Source organism: Tachypleus tridentatus, chromosome 10, assembly GCF_004210375.1.
Source record: "Tachypleus tridentatus isolate NWPU-2018 chromosome 10, ASM421037v1, whole genome shotgun sequence".
In the NCBI taxonomy this organism is placed as follows: Eukaryota; Metazoa; Arthropoda; class Merostomata; order Xiphosura; family Limulidae; genus Tachypleus; species Tachypleus tridentatus.
Window position 1 is genome coordinate 126,995,396 of NC_134834.1, and position 22,111 is coordinate 127,017,506.

The 22,111-nt window shown below is 30.3% G+C and overlaps 1 protein-coding gene across 1 annotated transcript in view; it reads right to left on the reverse strand.

Annotated features, from left to right (window-relative positions):
* The window catches only part of LOC143228489 (tudor domain-containing protein 3-like), a 44,372-nt gene extending 22,756 nt beyond the window's left edge, over window positions 1-21,616 (reverse strand). Inside the window, exons 1-2 of the mRNA XM_076459739.1 lie at window positions 21,588-21,616; window positions 20,097-20,241 (exon numbers count right to left, since the gene is read on the reverse strand). Coding sequence (XP_076315854.1) covers window positions 20,097-20,241; window positions 21,588-21,616 — 174 coding nt within the window. The remainder of the gene's footprint in view (window positions 1-20,096; window positions 20,242-21,587) is intronic.
* Window positions 21,617-22,111: the final 495 nt, after the last annotated feature.

A 22,111-nucleotide genomic window follows, 5' to 3' on the forward strand; every position in this document is an offset into this window, starting at 1 on the left:
ACAGATAGAAACTCTAGGTGTCTTACTCATAATGTTATATTGTGTATAACAGACAGAAACTCTAGGTGTCTTACTCATAATGTTATATTGTGTATAACAGATAGAAACTCTAGGTGTCTTACTCATAATGTTATATTGTGTATAACAGATAGAAACTCTAGGTGTCTTACTCATAATGTTATATTGTGTATAACAGATAGAAACTCTAGGTGTCTTACTCATAATGTTATATTGTGTATAACAGATAGAAACTCTAGGTGTCTTACTCATAATGTTATATTGTGTATAACAGATAGAAACTCTAGGTGTCTTACTCATAATGTTATATTGTGTATAACAGATAGAAACTCTAGGTGTCTTACTCATAATGTTATATTGTGTATAACAGATAGAAACTCTAGGTGTCTTACTCATAATGTTATATTGTGTATAACAGAGAGAAACTCTAGGTGTCTTACTCATAATGTTATATTGTGTATAACAGATAGAAACTCTAGGTGTCTTACTCATAATGTTATATTGTGTATAACAGATAGAAACTCTAGGTGTCTTACTCATAATGTTATATTGTGTATAACAGATAGAAACTCTAGGTGTCTTACTCATAATGTTATATTGTGTATAACAGATAGAAACACTAGGTTTCTTACTCATAATGTTATATTGTGTATAAGAGAGAGAAACTCTAGGTGTCTTACTCATAATGTTATATTGTGTATAACAGATAGAAACTCTAGGTGTCTTACTCATAATGTTATATTGTGTATAACAGATAGAAACTCTAGGTGTCTTACTCATAATGTTATATTGTGTATAACAGATAGAAACTCTAGGTGTCTTACTCATAATGTTATATTGTGTATATAAGAGAAACTCTAGGTGTCTTACTCATAATGTTATGTTGTGTATAACAGATAGAAACTCTAGGTGTCTTACTCATAATGTTATATTGTGTATAACAGATAGAAACTCTAGGTGTCTTACTCATAATGTTATATTGTGTATAACAGATAGAAACTCTAGGTGTCTTACTCAATGTTATATTGTGTATAACAGATAGAAACTCTAGGTGTCTTACTCATAATGTTATATTGTGTATATAAAAGAAACTCTAGGTGTCTTACTCATAATGTTATATTGTGTATAACAAATAGAAACTCTAGGTGTCTTACTCATAATGTTATATTGTGTATAACAGATAGAAACTCTAGGTGTCTTACTCATAATCCTATATTGTGTATAACAGATAGAAACTCTAGGTGTCTTACTCATAATGTTATATTGTGTATAACAGATAGAAACACTAGATTTCTTACTCATAATGTTATATTGTGTATAAGAGAGAGAAACTCTAGGTGTCTTACTCATAATGTTATATTGTGTATAACAGATAGAAACACTAGGTGTCTTACTCATAATGTTATATTGTGTATGAGAGATAGAAACTCTAGGTGTCTTACTCATAATGTTATATTGTGTATAACAGATAGAAACACTAGGTGTCTTACTCAATGTTATATTGTGTATAACAGATAGAAACACTAGGTGTCTTACTCATAATGTTATATTGTGTATAAGAGAGAGAAACTCTAGGTGTCTTACTCATAATGTTATATTGTGTATAACAGGAACTCTAGGTGTCTTACTCATAATGTTATATTGTGTATAACAGATAGAAACACTAGGTGTCTTACTCATAATGTTATATTGTGTATAACAGATAGAAACTCTAGGTGTCTTACTCATAATGTTATATTGTGTATAACAGATAGAAACACTAGGTGTCTTACTCATAATGTTATATTGTGTATAAGAGAGAGAAACTCTAGGTGTCTTACTCATAATGTTATATTGTGTATAACAGATAAAAACACTAGGTGTCTTACTCATAATGTTATATTGTGTATAAGAGAGAGAAACTCTAGGTGTCTTACTCATAATGTTATATTGTGTATAACAGATAGAAACACTAGGTGTCTTACTCATAATGTTATATTGTGTATAACAGAGAGAAACTCTAGGTGTCTTACTCATAATGTTATATTGTGTATAACAGATAGAAACTCTAGGTGTCTTACTCATAATGTTATATTGTGTATAACAGATAGAAACACTAGGTGTCTTACTCATAATGTTATATTGTGTATACCAGAGAGAAACTCTAGGTGTCTTACTCATAATGTTATATTGTGTATAACAGATAGAAACACTAGGTGTCTTACTCATAATGTTATATTGTGTATAACAGATAGAAACTCTAGGTGTCTTACTCATAATGTTATATTGTGTATAACAGAGAGAAACTCTAGGTGTCTTACTCATAATGTTATATTGTGTATAACAGATAGAAACACTAGGTGTCTTACTCATAATGTTATATTGTGTATAACAGATAGAAACTCTAGGTGTCTTACTCATAATGTTATATTGTGTATAACAGATAGAAACTCTAGGTGTCTTACTCATAATGTTATATTGTGTATATAAGAGAAACTCTAGGTGTCTTACTCATAATGTTATATTGTGTATATAAGAGAAACTCTAGGTGTCTTACTCATAATGTTATATTGTGTATAACAGATAGAAACTCTAGGTGTCTTACTCATAATGTTATATTGTGTATAACAGAGAGAAACTCTAGGTGTCTTACTCATAATGTTATATTGTGTATAACAGATAGAAACACTAGGTGTCTTACTCATAATGTTATATTGTGTATAACAGATAGAAACTCTAGGTGTCTTACTCATAATGTTATATTGTGTATAACAGATAGAAACTCTAGGTGTCTTACTCATAATGTTATATTGTGTATAACAGAGAGAAACTCTAGGTGTCTTACTCATAATGTTATATTGTGTATAACAGATAGAAACTCTAGGTGTCTTACTCATAATGTTATATTGTGTATAACAGACAGAAACTCTAGGTGTCTTACTCAATGTTATATTGTGTATAACAGATAGAAACTCTAGGTGTCTTACTCATAATGTTATATTGTGTATAACAGATAGAAACTCTAGGTGTCTTACTCAATGTTATATTGTGTATAACAGATAGAAACTCTAGGTGTCTTACTCATAATGTTATATTGTGTATAACAGATAGAAACTCTAGGTGTCTTACTCATAATGTTATATTGTGTATAACAGATAGAAACTCTAGGTGTCTTACTCATAATGTTATATTGTGTATAACAGATAGAAACTCTAGGTGTCTTACTCATAATGTTATATTGTGTATAACAGATAGAAACTCTAGGTGTCTTACTCATAATGTTATATTGTGTATAACAGATAGAAACACTAGATTTCTTACTCATAATGTTATATTGTGTATAAGAGAGAGAAACTCTAGGTGTCTTACTCATAATGTTATATTGTGTATAACAGATAGAAACACTAGGTGTCTTACTCATAATGTTATATTGTGTATGAGAGATAGAAACTCTAGGTGTCTTACTCATAATGTTATATTGTGTATAACAGATAGAAACACTAGGTGTCTTACTCAATGTTATATTGTGTATAACAGATAGAAACACTAGGTGTCTTACTCATAATGTTATATTGTGTATAACAGAGAGAAACTCTAGGTGTCTTACTCATAATGTTATATTGTGTATAACAGGAAACTCTAGGTGTCTTACTCATAATGTTATATTGTGTATAACAGATAGAAACACTAGGTGTCTTACTCATAATGTTATATTGTGTATAACAGATAGAAACTCTAGGTGTCTTACTCATAATGTTATATTGTGTATAACAGATAGAAACACTAGGTGTCTTACTCATAATGTTATATTGTGTATAACAGAGAGAAACTCTAGGTGTCTTACTCATAATGTTATATTGTGTATAACAGATAAAAACACTAGGTGTCTTACTCATAATGTTATATTGTGTATAAGAGAGAGAAACTCTAGGTGTCTTACTCATAATGTTATATTGTGTATAACAGATAGAAACACTAGGTGTCTTACTCATAATGTTATATTGTGTATAACAGAGAGAAACTCTAGGTGTCTTACTCATAATGTTATATTGTGTATAACAGATAGAAACTCTAGGTGTCTTACTCATAATGTTATATTGTGTATAACAGATAGAAACACTAGGTGTCTTACTCAATGTTATATTGTGTATAACAGAGAGAAACTCTAGGTGTCTTACTCATAATGTTATATTGTGTATAACAGATAGAAACACTAGGTGTCTTACTCATAATGTTATATTGTGTATAACAGATAGAAACTCTAGGTGTCTTACTCATAATGTTATACTGTGTATAACAAAGAGAAACTCTAGGTGTCTTACTCATAATGTTATATTGTGTATAACAGATAGAAACACTAGGTGTCTTACTCATAATGTTATATTGTGTATAACAGATAGAAACTCTAGGTGTCTTACTCATAATGTTATATTGTGTATAACAGATAGAAACTCTAGGTGTCTTACTCATAATGTTATAATGTGTATATAAGAGAAACTCTAGGTGTCTTACTCATAATGTTATATTGTGTATAACAGAGAGAAACTCTAGGTGTCTTACTCATAATGTTATATTGTGTATAACAGATAGAAACTCTAGGTGTCTTACTCATAATGTTATATTGTGTATAACAGATAGAAACTCTAGGTGTCTTACTCATAATGTTATATTGTGTATATAAGAGAAACTCTAGGTGTCTTACTCATAATGTTATATTGTGTATAACAGATAGAAACTCTAGGTGTCTTACTCATAATGTTATATTGTGTATAACAGATAGAAACTCTAGGTGTCTTACTCATAATGTTATATTGTGTATAACAGATAGAAACTCTAGGTGTCTTACTCATAATGTTATATTGTGTATATAAGAGAAACTCTAGGTGTCTTACTCATAATGTTATATTGTGTATAACAGATAGAAACTCTAGGTGTCTTACTCATAATGTTATATTGTGTATAACAGATAGAAACTCTAGGTGTCTTACTCATAATGTTATATTGTGTATAACAGATAGAAACTCTAGGTGTCTTACTCATAATGTTATATTGTGTATAACAGATAGAAACACTAGGTGTCTTACTCATAATGTTATATTGTGTATAACAGAGAGAAACTCTAGGTGTCTTACTCAATGTTATATTGTGTATAACAGATAGAAACACTAGGTGTCTTACTCATAATGTTATATTGTGTATAAGAGAGAGAAACTCTAGGTGTCTTACTCATAATGTTATATTGTGTATAACAGATAGAAACTCTAGGTGTCTTACTCATAATGTTATATTGTGTATAACAGGAACCTCTAGGTGTCTTACTCATAATGTTATATTGTGTATAACAGATAGAAACTCTAGGTGTCTTACTCGTAATGTTATATTGTGTATAACAGATAGAAACTCTAGGTGTCTTACTCATAATGTTATATTGTGTATATAAGAGAAACTCTTGGTGTCTTACTCAATGTTATATTGTGTATAACAGATAGAAACTCTAGGTGTCTTACTCATAATGTTATATTGTGTATAGCAGATAGAAACTCTAGGTGTCTTACTCATAATGTTATATTGTGTATAACAGATAGAAACTCTAGGTGTCTTACTCATAATGTTATATTGTGTATAACAGATAGAAACTCTAGGTGTCTTACTCATAATGTTATATTGTGTATATAAATAGAAACTCTAGGTGTCTTACTCATAATGTTATATTGTGTATAACAGATAGAAACTCTTGGTGTCTTACTCATAATGTTATATTGTGTATAACAGATAGAAACACTAGGTGTCTTACTTATAATGTTATATTGTGTATATAAGAGAAACTCTAGGTGTCTTACTCATAATGTTATATTGTGTATAACAGATAGAAACTCTAGGTGTCTTACTCATAATGTTATATTGTGTATAACAGATAGAAACTCTAGGTGTCTTACTCATAATGTTATATTGTGTATAACAGATAGAAACTCTAGGTGTCTTACTCATAATGTTATATTGTGTATATAAGAGAAACTCTAGGTGTCTTACTCATAATGTTATATTGTGTATAACAAATAGAAACTCTAGGTGTCTTACTCATAATGTTATATTGTGTATAACAGATAGAAACTCTAGGTGTCTTACTCATAATGTTATATTGTGTATAACAGATAGAAACACTAGGTGTCTTACTCATAATGTTATATTGTGTATAAGAGAGAGAAACTCTAGGTGTCTTACTCATAATGTTATATTGTGTATAACAGATAGAAACTCTAGGTGTCTTACTCATAATGTTATATTGTGTATAACAGATAGAAACACTAGGTGTCTTACTCAAATGTTATATTGTGTATAACAGATAGAAACACTAGGTGTCTTACTCATAATGTTATATTGTGTATAACAGAGAGAAACTCTAGGTGTCTTACTCATAATGTTATATTGTGTATAACAGATAGAAACTCTAGGTGTCTTACTCATAATGTTATATTGTGTATAACAGATAGAAACTCTAGGTGTCTTACTCATAATGTTATATTGTGTATATAAAAGAAACTCTAGGTGTCTTACTCATAATGTTATATTGTGTATAACAGATAGAAACTCTAGGTGTCTTACTCATAATGTTATATTGTGTATAACAGATAGAAACTCTAGGTGTCTTACTCATAATGTTATATTGTGTATAACAGATAGAAACTCTAGGTGTCTTACTCATAATGTTATATTGTGTATAACAGATAGAAACACTAGGTGTCTTACTCATAATGTTATATTGTGTATAACAGATAGAAACACTAGGTGTCTTACTCATAATGTTATATTGTGTATAACAGATAGAAACTCTAGGTGTCTTACTCAATGTTATATTGTGTATAACAGATAGAAACTCTAGGTGTCTTACTCAATGTTATATTGTGTATAACAGATAGAAACTCTAGGTGTCTTACTCATAATGTTATATTGTGTATAACAGATAGAAACACTAGGTGTCTTACTCATAATGTTATATTGTGTATAACAGATAGAAACTCTAGGTGTCTTACTCAATGTTATATTGTGTATAACAAAGAGAAACTCTAGGTGTCTTACTCATAATGTTATATTGTGTATAACAGATAGAAACTCTAGGTGTCTTACTCGTAATGTTATATTGTGTATATAAGAAACTCTAGGTGTCTTACTCATAATGTTATATTGTGTATAACAGATAGAAACTCTAGGTGTCTTACTCAATGTTATATTGTGTATAACAGATAGAAACTCTAGGTGTCTTACTCATAATGTTATATTGTGTATAACAGATAGAAACTCTAGGTGTCTTACTCATTATGTTATATTGTGTATAAGAGAGAGAAACACTAGGTGTCTTACTCATAATGTTATATTGTGTATAAGAGAGAGAAACTCTAGGTGTCTTACTCATAATGTTATAGTGTATAACAGATAGAAACACTAAGTGTCTTACTCATAATGTTATATTGTGTATAACAGAGAGAAACTCTAGGTGTCTTACTCATAATGTTATATTGTGTATAACAGATAGAAACTCTAGGTGTCTTACTCATAATGTTATATTGTGTATAACAGATAGAAACACTAGGTGTCTTACTCATAATGTTATATTGTGTATACCAGAGAGAAACTCTAGGTGTCTTACTCATAATGTTATATTGTGTATAACAGATAGAAACACTAGGTGTCTTACTCATAATGTTATATTGTGTATAACAGATAGAAACTCTAGGTGTCTTACTCATAATGTTATATTGTGTATAACAGATAGAAACACTAGGTGTCTTACTCATAATGTTATATTGTGTATAACAGATAGAAACACTAGGTGTCTTACTCATAATGTTATATTGTGTATAAGAGAGAGAAACTCTAGGTGTCTTACTCATAATGTTATATTGTGTATAACAGATAGAAACACTAGGTGTCTTACTCATAATGTTATATTGTGTATAACAGACAGAAACTCTAGGTGTCTTACTCAATGTTATATTGTGTATAACAGATAGAAACTCTAGGTGTCTTACTCATAATGTTATATTGTGTATAACAGATAGAAACTCTAGGTGTCTTACTCATAATGTTATATTGTGTATAACAGATAGAAACTCTAGGTGTCTTACTCATAATGTTATATTGTGTATAACAGACAGAAACTCTAGGTGTCTTACTCATAATGTTATATTGTGTATAACAGATAGAAACTCTAGGTGTCTTACTCATAATGTTATATTGTGTATAACAGATAGAAACACTAGGTGTCTTACTCATAATGTTATATTGTGTATAACAGATAGAAACTCTAGGTGTCTTACTCAATGTTATATTGTGTATAACAGATAGAAACTCTAGGTGTCTTACTCATAATGTTATATTGTGTATAACAGATAGAAACTCTAGGTGTCTTACTCATAATGTTATATTGTGTATAACAGATAGAAACTCTAGGTGTCTTACTCATAATGTTATATTGTGTATAACAGACAGAAACTCTAGGTGTCTTACTCATAATGTTATATTGTGTATAACAGACAGAAACTCTAGGTGTCTTACTCATAATGTTATATTGTGTATAACAGATAGAAACTCTAGGTGTCTTACTCATAATGTTATATTGTGTATAACAGATAGAAACTCTAGGTGTCTTACTCATAATGTTATATTGTGTATAACAGATAGAAACACTAGGTTTCTTACTCATAATGTTATATTGTGTATAAGAGAGAGAAACTCTAGGTGTCTTACTCATAATGTTATATTGTGTATAACAGATAGAAACTCTAGGTGTCTTACTCATAATGTTATATTGTGTATAACAGATAGAAACTCTAGGTGTCTTACTCATAATGTTATATTGTGTATAACAGATAGAAACTCTAGGTGTCTTACTCATAATGTTATATTGTGTATATAAGAGAAACTCTAGGTGTCTTACTCATAATGTTATATTGTGTATAACAGATAGAAACTCTAGGTGTCTTACTCGTAATGTTATATTGTGTATAACAGATAGAAACTCTAGGTGTCTTACTCATAATGTTATATTGTGTATAACAGATAGAAACTCTAGGTGTCTTACTCAATGTTATATTGTGTATAACAGATAGAAACTCTAGGTGTCTTACTCATAATGTTATATTGTGTATAACAAATAGAAACTCTAGGTGTCTTACTCATAATGTTATATTGTGTATAACAGATAGAAACTCTAGGTGTCTTACTCATAATGCTATATTGTGTATAACAGATAGAAACTCTAGGTGTCTTACTCATAATGTTATATTGTGTATAACAGATAGAAACACTAGATTTCTTACTCATAATGTTATATTGTGTATAAGAGAGAGAAACTCTAGGTGTCTTACTCATAATGTTATATTGTGTATAACAGATAGAAACACTAGGTGTCTTACTCATAATGTTATATTGTGTATAACAGATAGAAACTCTAGGTGTCTTACTCATAATGTTATATTGTGTATAACAGATAGAAACACTAGGTGTCTTACTCAATGTTATATTGTGTATAACAGATAGAAACACTAAGTGTCTTACTCATAATGTTATATTGTGTATAAGAGAGAGAAACTCTAGGTGTCTTACTCATAATGTTATATTGTGTGTAACAGGAACTCTTGGTGTCTTACTCGTAATGTTATATTGTGTATAACAGATAGAAACACTAGGTGTCTTACTCATAATGTTATATTGTGTATAACAGATAGAAACTCTAGGTGTCTTACTCATAATGTTATATTGTGTATAACAGATAGAAACACTAGGTGTCTTACTCATAATGTTATATTGTGTATAAGAGAGAGAAACTCTAGGTGTCTTACTCATAATGTTATATTGTGTATAACAGATAAAAACACTAGGTGTCTTACTCATAATGTTATATTGTGTATAAGAGAGAGAAACTCTAGGTGTCTTACTCATAATGTTATATTGTGTATAACAGATAGAAACACTAAGTGTCTTACTCATAATGTTATATTGTGTATAACAGAGAGAAACTCTAGGTGTCTTACTCATAATGTTATATTGTGTATAACAGATAGAAACTCTAGGTGTCTTACTCATAATGTTATATTGTGTATAACAGAGAGAAACTCTAGGTGTCTTACTCATAATGTTATATTGTGTATAACAGATAGAAACACTAGGTGTCTTACTCATAATGTTATATTGTGTATAACAGATAGAAACTCTAGGTGTCTTACTCATAATGTTATACTGTGTATAACAAAGAGAAACTCTAGGTGTCTTACTCATAATGTTATATTGTGTATAACAGATAGAAACACTAGGTGTCTTACTCATAATGTTATATTGTGTATAACAGATAGAAACTCTAGGTGTCTTACTCATAATGTTATATTGTGTATAACAGATAGAAACTCTAGGTGTCTTACTCATAATGTTATAATGTGTATATAAGAGAATCTCTAGGTGTCTTACTCATAATGTTATATTGTGTATAACAGAGAGAAACTCTAGGTGTCTTACTCATAATGTTATATTGTGTATAACAGATAGAAACTCTAGGTGTCTTACTCATAATGTTATATTGTGTATAACAGATAGAAACTCTAGGTGTCTTACTCATAATGTTATATTGTGTATATAAGAGAAACTCTAGGTGTCTTACTCATAATGTTATATTGTGTATAACAGATAGAAACTCTAGGTGTCTTACTCATAATGTTATACTGTGTATAACAAAGAGAAACTCTAGGTGTCTTACTCATAATGTTATATTGTGTATAACAGATAGAAACTCTAGGTGTCTTACTCATAATGTTATATTGTGTATAACAGATAGAAACTCTAGGTGTCTTACTCATAATGTTATATTGTGTATAACAGATAGAAACTCTAGGTGTCTTACTCATAATGTTATATTGTGTATATAAGAGAAACTCTAGGTGTCTTACTCATAATGTTATATTGTGTATAACAGATAGAAACTCTAGGTGTCTTACTCATAATGTTATATTGTGTATAACAGATAGAAACTCTAGGTGTCTTACTCATAATGCTATATTGTGTATAACAGATAGAAACTCTAGGTGTCTTACTCATAATGTTATATTGTGTATAACAGATAGAAACACTAGATTTCTTACTCATATTGTTATATTGTGTATAAAAGAGAGAAACTCTAGGTGTCTTACTCAATGTTATATTGTGTATAACAGATAGAAACACTACGTGTCTTACTCATAATGTTATATTGTGTATAAGAGAGAGAAACTCTAAGTGTCTTACTCATAATGTTATATTGTGTATAACAGATAGAAACTCTAGGTGTCTTACTCATAATGTTATATTGTGTGTAACAGGAACTCTTGGTGTCTTACTCGTAATGTTATATTGTGTATAACAGATAGAAACTCTAGGTGTCTTACTCGTAATGTTATATTGTGTATAACAGATAGAAACTCTAGGTGTCTTACTCATAATGTTATATTGTGTATATAAGAGAAACTCTTGGTGTCTTACTCAATGTTATATTGTGTATAACAGATAGAAACTCTAGGTGTCTTACTCATAATGTTATATTGTGTATAGCAGATAGAAACTCTAGGTGTCTTACTCATAATGTTATATTGTGTATAACAGATAGAAACTCTAGGTGTCTTACTCATAATGTTATATTGTGTATAACAGATAGAAACTCGAGGTGTCTTACTCATAATGTTATATTGTGTATATAAAAGAAACTCTAGGTGTCTTACTCATAATGTTATATTGTGTATAACAGATAGAAACTCTTGGTGTCTTACTCATAATGTTATATTGTGTATAACAGATAGAAACACTAGGTGTCTTACTTATAATGTTATATTGTGTATAACAGATAGAAACTCTAAGTGTCTTACTCATAATGTTATATTGTGTATAACAGATAGAAACACAAGATGTCTTACTTATAATGTTATATTGTGTATAACAGATAGAAACTCTAGGTGTCTTACTCATAATGTTATACTGTGTATAACAAAGAGAAACTCTAGGTGTCTTACTCATAATGTTATATTGTGTATAACAGATAGAAACTCTAGGTGTCTTACTCGTAATGTTATATTGTGTATATAAGAAACTCTAGGTGTCTTACTCATAATGTTATATTGTGTATAACAGATAGAAACTCTAGGTGTCTTACTCAATGTTATATTGCGTATAACAGATAGAAACTCTAGGTGTCTTACTCATAATGTTATATTGTGTATAACAGATAGAAACTCTAGGTGTCTTACTCATTATGTTATATTGTGTATAACAGATAGAAACACTAGGTGTCTTACTCATAATGTTATATTGTGTATAACAGATAGAAACTCTAGGTGTCTTACTCATAATGTTATATTGTGTATATAAGAGAAACTCTAGGTGTCTTACTCATAATGTTATATTGTGTATAACAGATAGAAACTCTAGGTGTCTTACTCATAATGTTATATTGTGTATAACAGATAGAAACTCTAGGTGTCTTACTCATAATGTTATATTGTGTATAACAGATAGAAACTCTAGGTGTCTTACTCATAATGTTATATTGTGTATATAAGAGAAACTCTAGGTGTCTTACTCATAATGTTATATTGTGTATAACAGATAGAAACTCTAGGTGTCTTACTCATAATGTTATATTGTGTATAACAGATAGAAACTCTAGGTGTCTTACTCATAATGTTATATTGTGTATAACAGATAGAAACTCTAGGTGTCTTACTCATAATGTTATATTGTGTATAACAGATAGAAACACTAGATTTCTTACTCATATTGTTATATTGTGTATAAGAGAGAGAAACTCTAGGTGTCTTACTCATAATGTTATATTGTGTATGAGAGATAGAAACTCTAGGTGTCTTACTCATAATGTTATATTGTGTATAACAGATAGAAACACTAGGTGTCTTACTCAATGTTATATTGTGTATAACAGATAGAAACACTAAGTGTCTTACTCATAATGTTATATTGTGTATAAGAGAGAGAAACTCTAAGTGTCTTACTCATAATGTTATATTGTGTATAACAGATAGAAACTCGAGGTGTCTTACTCATAATGTTATATTGTGTATAACAGATAGAAACTCTAGGTGTCTTACTCATAATGTTATATTGTGTATATAAAAGAAACTCTAGGTGTCTTACTCATAATGTTATATTGTGTATAACAGATAGAAACTCTAGGTGTCTTACTCATAATGTTATATTGTGTATAACAGATAGAAACACTAGGTGTCTTACTCATAATGTTATATTGTGTATAACAGATAGAAACTCTAAGTGTCTTACTCATAATGTTATATTGTGTATAACAGATAGAAACACAAGATGTCTTACTTATAATGTTATATTGTGTATAACAGATAGAAACACTAGGTGTCTTACTCATAATGTTATATTGTGTATAACAGATAGAAAGTCTAGGTGTCTTACTCAATGTTATATTGTGTATAACAGATAGAAACTCTAGGTGTCTTACTCAATGTTATATTGTGTATAACAGATAGAAACTCTAGGTGTCTTACTCATAATGTTATATTGTGTATAACAGATAGAAACACTAGGTGTCTTACTCATAATGTTATATTGTGTATAACAGATAGAAACTCTAGGTGTCTTACTCAATGTTATATTGTGTATAACAAAGAGAAACTCTAGGTGTCTTACTCATAATGTTATATTGTGTATAACAGATAGAAACTCTAGGTGTCTTACTCGTAATGTTATATTGTGTATATAAGAAACTCTAGGTGTCTTACTCATAATGTTATATTGTGTATAACAGATAGAAACTCTAGGTGTCTTACTCAATGTTATATTGTGTATAACAGATAGAAACTCTAGGTGTCTTACTCATAATGTTATATTGTGTATAACAGATAGAAACTCTAGGTGTCTTACTCATAATGTTATATTGTGTATAAGAGAGAGAAACACTAGGTGTCTTACTCATAATGTTATATTGTGTATAAGAGAGAGAAACTCTAGGTGTCTTACTCATAATGTTATAGTGTATAACAGATAGAAACACTAAGTGTCTTACTCATAATGTTATATTGTGTATAACAGAGAGAAACTCTAGGTGTCTTACTGATAATGTTATATTGTGTATAACAGATAGAAACTCTATGTGTCTTACTCATAATGTTATATTGTGTATAACAGATAGAAACACTAGGTGTCTTACTCATAATGTTATATTGTGTATAACAGAGAGAAACTCTAGGTGTCTTACTCATAATGTTATATTGTGTATAACAGATAGAAACACTAGGTGTCTTACTCATAATGTTATATTGTGTATAACAGATAGAAACTCTAGGTGTCTTACTCATAATGTTATATTGTGTATAACAGACAGAAACACTAGGTGTCTTACTCATAATGTTATATTGTGTATAACAGATAGAAACACTAGGTGTCTTACTCATAATGTTATATTGTGTATAAGAGAGAGAAACTCTAGGTGTCTTACTCATAATGTTATATTGTGTATAACAGATAGAAACACTAGGTGTCTTACTCATAATGTTATATTGTGTATAACAGACAGAAACTCTAGGTGTCTTACTCAATGTTATATTGTGTATAACAGATAGAAACTCTAGGTGTCTTACTCATAATGTTATATTGTGTATAACAGATAGAAACTCTAGGTGTCTTACTCATAATGTTATATTGTGTATAACAGACAGAAACTCTAGGTGTCTTACTCATAATGTTATATTGTGTATAACAGACAGAAACTCTAGGTGTCTTACTCATAATGTTATATTGTGTATAACAGATAGAAACTCTAGGTGTCTTACTCATAATGTTATATTGTGTATAACAGATAGAAACACTAGGTGTCTTACTCATAATGTTATATTGTGTATAACAGACAGAAACTCTAGGTGTCTTACTCAATGTTATATTGTGTATAACAGATAGAAACTCTAGGTGTCTTACTCATAATGTTATATTGTGTATAACAGATAGAAACTCTAGGTGTCTTACTCATAATGTTATATTGTGTATAACAGACAGAAACTCTAGGTGTCTTACTCATAATGTTATATTGTGTATAACAGACAGAAACTCTAGGTGTCTTACTCATAATGTTATATTGTGTATAACAGATAGAAACTCTAGGTGTCTTACTCATAATGTTATATTGTGTATAACAGATAGAAACACTAGGTGTCTTACTCATAATGTTATATTGTGTATAACAGACAGAAACTCTAGGTGTCTTACTCAATGTTATATTGTGTATAACAGATAGAAACTCTAGGTGTCTTACTCATAATGTTATATTGTGTATAACAGATAGAAACTCTAGGTGTCTTACTCATAATGTTATATTGTGTATAACAGATAGAAACTCTAGGTGTCTTACTCATAATGTTATATTGTGTATAACAGATAGAAACACTAGATTTCTTACTCATATTGTTATATTGTGTATAAGAGAGAGAAACTCTAGGTGTCTTACTCATAATGTTATATTGTGTATAACAGATAGAAACACTAGGTGTCTTACTCATAATGTTATATTGTGTATGAGAGATAGAAACTCTAGGTGTCTTACTCATAATGTTATATTGTGTATAACAGATAGAAACACTAGGTGTCTTACTCAATGTTATATTGTGTATAACAGATAGAAACACTAAGTGTCTTACTCATAATGTTATATTGTGTATAAGAGAGAGAAACTCTAAGTGTCTTACTCATAATGTTATATTGTGTATAACAGATAGAAACTCTAGGTGTCTTACTCATAATGTTATATTGTGTATATAAGAGAAACTCTTGGTGTCTTACTCAATGTTATATTGTGTATAACAAATAGAAACTCTAGGTGTCTTACTCATAATGTTATATTGTGTATAGCAGATAGAAACTCTAGGTGTCTTACTCATAATGTTATATTGTGTATAACAGATAGAAACTCTAGGTGTCTTACTCATAATGTTATATTGTGTATAACAGATAGAAACTCGAGGTGTCTTACTCATAATGTTATATTGTGTATAACAGATAGAAACTCTAGGTGTCTTACTCATAATGTTATATTGTGTATATAAAAGAAACTCTAGGTGTCTTACTCATAATGTTATATTGTGTATAACAGATAGAAACTCTAGGTGTCTTACTCATAATGTTATATTGTGTATAACAGATAGAAACACTAGGTGTCTTACTCATAATGTTATATTGTGTATAACAGATAGAAACTCTAAGTGTCTTACTCATAATGTTATATTGTGTATAACAGATAGAAACACAAGATGTCTTACTTATAATGTTATATTGTGTATAACAGATAGAAACACTAGGTGTCTTACTCATAATGTTATATTGTGTATAACAGATAGAAAGTCTAGGTGTCTTACTCAATGTTATATTGTGTATAACAGATAGAAACTCTAGGTGTCTTACTCAATGTTATATTGTGTATAACAGATAGAAACTCTAGGTGTCTTACTCATAATGTTATATTGTGTATAACAGATAGAAACACTAGGTGTCTTACTCATAATGTTATATTGTGTATAACAGATAGAAACTCTAGGTGTCTTACTCAATGTTATATTGTGTATAACAAAGAGAAACTCTAGGTGTCTTACTCATAATGTTATATTGTGTATAACAGATAGAAACTCTAGGTGTCTTACTCAATGTTATATTGTGTATAACAGATAGAAACTCTAGGTGTCTTACTCATAATGTTATATTGTGTATAACAGATAGAAACTCTAGGTGTCTTACTCATTATGTTATATTGTGTATAAGAGAGAGAAACACTAGGTGTCTTACTCATAATGTTATATTGTGTATAAGAGAGAGAAACTCTAGGTGTCTTACTCATAATGTTATAGTGTATAACAGATAGAAACACTAAGTGTCTTACTCATAATGTTATATTGTGTATAACAGAGAGAAACTCTAGGTGTCTTACTGATAATGTTATATTGTGTATAACAGATAGAAACTCTATGTGTCTTACTCATAATGTTATATTGTGTATAACAGATAGAAACACTAGGTGTCTTACTCATAATGTTATATTGTGTATACCAGAGAGAAACTCTAGGTGTCTTACTCATAATGTTATATTGTGTATAACAGATAGAAACACTAGGTGTCTTACTCATAATGTTATATTGTGTATAACAGATAGAAACTCTAGGTGTCTTACTCATAATGTTATATTGTGTATAACAGACAGAAACACTAGGTGTCTTACTCATAATGTTATATTGTGTATAACAGATAGAAACACTAGGTGTCTTACTCATAATGTTATATTGTGTATAAGAGAGAGAATCTCTAGGTGTCTTACTCATAATGTTATATTGTGTATAACAGATAGAAACACTAGGTGTCTTACTCATAATGTTATATTGTGTATAACAGACAGAAACTCTAGGTGTCTTACTCAATGTTATATTGTGTATAACAGATAGAAACTCTAGGTGTCTTACTCATAATGTTATATTGTGTATAACAGATAGAAACTCTAGGTGTCTTACTCATAATGTTATATTGTGTATAACAGACAGAAACTCTAGGTGTCTTACTCATAATGTTATATTGTGTATAACAGACAGAAACTCTAGGTGTCTTACTCATAATGTTATATTGTGTATAACAGACAGAAACTCTAGGTGTCTTACTCATAATGTTATATTGTGTATAACAGATAGAAACACTAGGTGTCTTACTCATAATGTTATATTGTGTATAACAGACAGAAACTCTAGGTGTCTTACTCAATGTTATATTGTGTATAACAGATAGAAACTCTAGGTGTCTTACTCATAATGTTATATTGTGTATAACAGATAGAAACTCTAGGTGTCTTACTCATAATGTTATATTGTGTATAACAGACAGAAACTCTAGGTGTCTTACTCATAATGTTATATTGTGTATAACAGACAGAAACTCTAGGTGTCTTACTCATAATGTTATATTGTGTATAACAGACAGAAACTCTAGGTGTCTTACTCATAATGTTATATTGTGTATAACAGACAGAAACTCTAGGTGTCTTACTCAATGTTATATTGTGTATAACAGATAGAAACACTAGGTGTCTTACTCATAATGTTATATTGTGTATAACAGACAGAAACTCTAGGTGTCTTACTCAATGTTATATTGTGTATAACAGATAGAAACTCTAGGTGTCTTACTCATAATGTTATATTGTGTATAACAGATAGAAACTCTAGGTGTCTTACTCATAATGTTATATTGTGTATAACAGACAGAAACTCTAGGTGTCTTACTCATAATGTTATATTGTGTATAACAGACAGAAACTCTAGGTGTCTTACTCATAATGTTATATTGTGTATAACAGACAGAAACTCTAGGTGTCTTACTCATAATGTTATATTGTGTATAACAGATAGAAACTCTAGGTGTCTTACTCATAATGTTATATTGTGTATAACAGATAGTAACTCTAGGTGTCTTACTCAATGTTATATTGTGTATAACAGATAGAAACTCTAGGTGTCTTACTCATAATGTTATATTGTGTATAACAGATAGAAACTCTAGGTGTCTTACTCAATGTTATATTGTGTATAACAGACAGAAACTCTAGGTGTCTTACTCATAATGTTATATTGTGTATAACAGATAGAAACTCTAGGTGTCTTACTCATAATGTTATATTGTGTGTAACAGAAACTCTAGCTGTCTTACTCAATGTTATATTGTGTATAACAGATAGAAACTCTAGGTGTTTATCTATCAAATTACATATGGTGTTATTTTCTGAACATAAAATTGTCATTTTCTCTGTTAGCACATGTTCTGTTCCCATAAGAAAGATAACGACTAGCTTTGACGAGCTTATAACACCCTTATTGCACAGTTAGAAAGCCAGATAAATTGTGATAACTACAGAAAATTGTTTGCTTTTTGCATGTTATTAGACTATGTTCTTTGGTACATTACCTAATTAAAGATTATTTAGTGCATTACTCCCATCAGAATAAAAACAAATAGATTTAAGTGCAATCAACAACAAAAAGAATGAGACCCAGGTAAGTACATTATTTCTGGCTTTTTTATGTTCATTCTTTATTTATTATTATAAAAGTAACTAAAACTTAAAAATAAGAAACTCTTTAGGTTAGCTAAGGTTAGATTACGTAATATAAATAATAAATTATAATGTTTCACAAAACACACACACAAGCAGCTCATTGGTAATGTAATTCAATAGTGTAATGGGAGCTCCATGTTCCCCGAAAGTGAATTACAACTTATAGTGGCATAAATAATGGTAGTTAGGTATGGTCCAAAGAACAATAAAACAGTAAATTTAATTACAAATTGTTGTATACTTTTACAAGTTCAAAGCTACTCAGGATAAATGAATGTTTTGTGTTACAATCTGAAGCCATGTTAGAAAGCAAAAAAGGATAATTTAAATTTAATTGTGTTTTGGTGGTTACGGAGTCAGTCAAATTCACCAACCTACTGTAGAGTTAGGGTAGAGAGAATACAAGATAAAATATAAATTTTTACTGAAAACAAACATTTGAAATGTACCTAAAGTTTTAGAGATTACACAAAGGAAACTTAAGATTTTTAAGATGAAGAAAAATATGTTTAATCCTAACATAAAATCACTTTTATGCAAACTAGTAAAATATATATTCACAAACAAATCTCTTTTTAGTTTATCAAAAATACTTCAATAAAAAATATTCACTAAGTCTGCTAAATTTGTGAAAATATACACACAATGCTATTAAGTCTTTAAATGAATATAAAGAGTTCATGTGGTCGGTCAAATTGACTGAGCCCGTATTGAGAAAATTAATACATAAAGTAACTGTACGACCAGGTGAAATTAATACAAAACACCATGCTGCTTTATAATAAGCTTAAATCTCTGCAAGCTAGGTGACAATAGTCCATTACACAAGGAGAAGTAATTAGGCTTAAGAGATCAAACTTGATTTGCTGTCAGAGTAAGGCAGTACCAGGTCTAACTGGAAAAAAAAAATCAAGTGTTTTGAAATTCAAAATATAAAAAACACAAAAGAACATTCAAGACTTACTCGATTCATTTCCCACTTTTCCACGAGATGTGCTACATGACCACCGAGAACAGTGAAGGTTTTCTCTTCCAAAATCAAAAACCCACTTAGAACTTGAATATTTCCTGCATGGAGTAGAATCTTTGTACCAGGCGGAGTTTCTAAACTGTAATGAAAGTCATGTTAGATTAGTACACTAGTCATTTAAATACAGCATGGAAACTATTTAACAAGAAAGCATGTTTACCCTTCCAGCCTTATAATATTAAAAAATAAACATCAAATGTATTTCTGATAGATACATCCTCTCATAAAAAAAAAACTTCTCAAATTGTACTGCCTTCTTTCAGCACAAATCTTTACTCACCACCAGCCTTGTTACTCCCACTTATTACTGCAGAGTAACTTTCAAATGATCATGCAGTAACCCTCCACCAACAAAAGTGTGACATTACTCCTATAGTAACTAGTGTCCTTTAATCATGCATGATAATCACTTCAAGATTGGTCATAACTAACCAAAGTTAATCAGACTGGAAATGGATAGGACAGGGACATTGAGAATACATTTTCAGTTTAAGAAAACATTAATTTTGTCACAATATCTTAACATTTTATTCTATTTTATGAAGTGTCCAAAGGAAGACTATAAGGTGTGATAAGGAATTAAAAACAAAACACTAGTGGGAGACTAGATCATTTGTAAACCAGGTGTAGTGTACTTTTTACCCTTTAGTAACGTGCTGCCAAAACACTAGTGGGAGACTAGATCATTTGTAAACCAGGTGTAGTGTACTTTTTACCCTTTTGTAACGTGCTGCCAAAATGTAAAGAGCAGAAACTCAAAATGTACACAAATAATAAGAGTGTAGAATAGCAAGGGTGTGACAGACCATAAACAGGAGGTAGACCTCATCCAATATCTGGAAGAATGTGAAATTGTACACCAGGTTCATGGTAGAAAAAGGGTTCTCTATCTTTCACCTCAAAAATGGGTCTCAGCAGGGAAGAAGAGCTCCCATACTAAAAATGCATCTTCACATGTGCACACCTCCAATACAACCAACACCAGGTTTACCAGAAACAAATAAATGGCTAATGGTAGGAAAGAGTACAGCCCAGATGTGTGTTCATCTCCCATCCAAAACCTGACACAATGGAAATTTTTCATCCAGTTCTTGGTAGGAGAAGGGTATCCAGTATTATACAAGTGGAAGTCATATGTCTAATCTAGCAGACAGTAGAAAGAAAGATTGCATCTTCAGTCCCGAAACTAGTGACATTGGGAATTTAGTATTCAGGCTGCAGTTGGAGGAAGATATCATCCAAACACGTGTGGCTGAACTGTCTTCAATCAACACCTGATCCCAGAATGTACAAAGCAAATATACCACTAAACAGTCCCATAAAACATCCTGTCTAACAGGTAGGCATAATATTACTTGGACCAGAATTACGACATTATATTTGGAAAGCACAGAGAACACACTCATTGAGTTAATCAATCAATACCTGGCATCCTCTGGAATAACATCTTGCATGAGCTCCAACATCCAGGAGAGTAGGAATCATGAAATAATGACCTATGGGATTGTCCCCAAGAAGAACAGGGGGTTAAACATAAGAAACAGCTTGTAAGTATAGAACATAACATACTTGAATAAAAAATTCAACAAAGTGCAAAGAGTTCTAAGCATGTTTCCCAAAATGGCATGTAACTGAGAGGCATGTTAAGGGAAAATGTATCCAAATCCAAAACTAAAATACTATTGGAAACATTGTGAGGACAATCATCAGTAATTTTGAGTGTTGCATGAAACTGGTCAACTCCCAACAGACCAGAGCTGTTACCTCCTGGGTTGAGAATCACGGTTTTTAGCCAGTGGATATAACTTGTAGTACTGCTGCCACAGTAGAAGTAGTCATGGACATGACCACCTGAAGCTGTGAGTGCATGATTCTTAAAATTGAAAAAGGAGAAAAGATGAAATAAATGACAATTCTCCAAGAAACAGAATGAAAAAGCAAAATAAAAA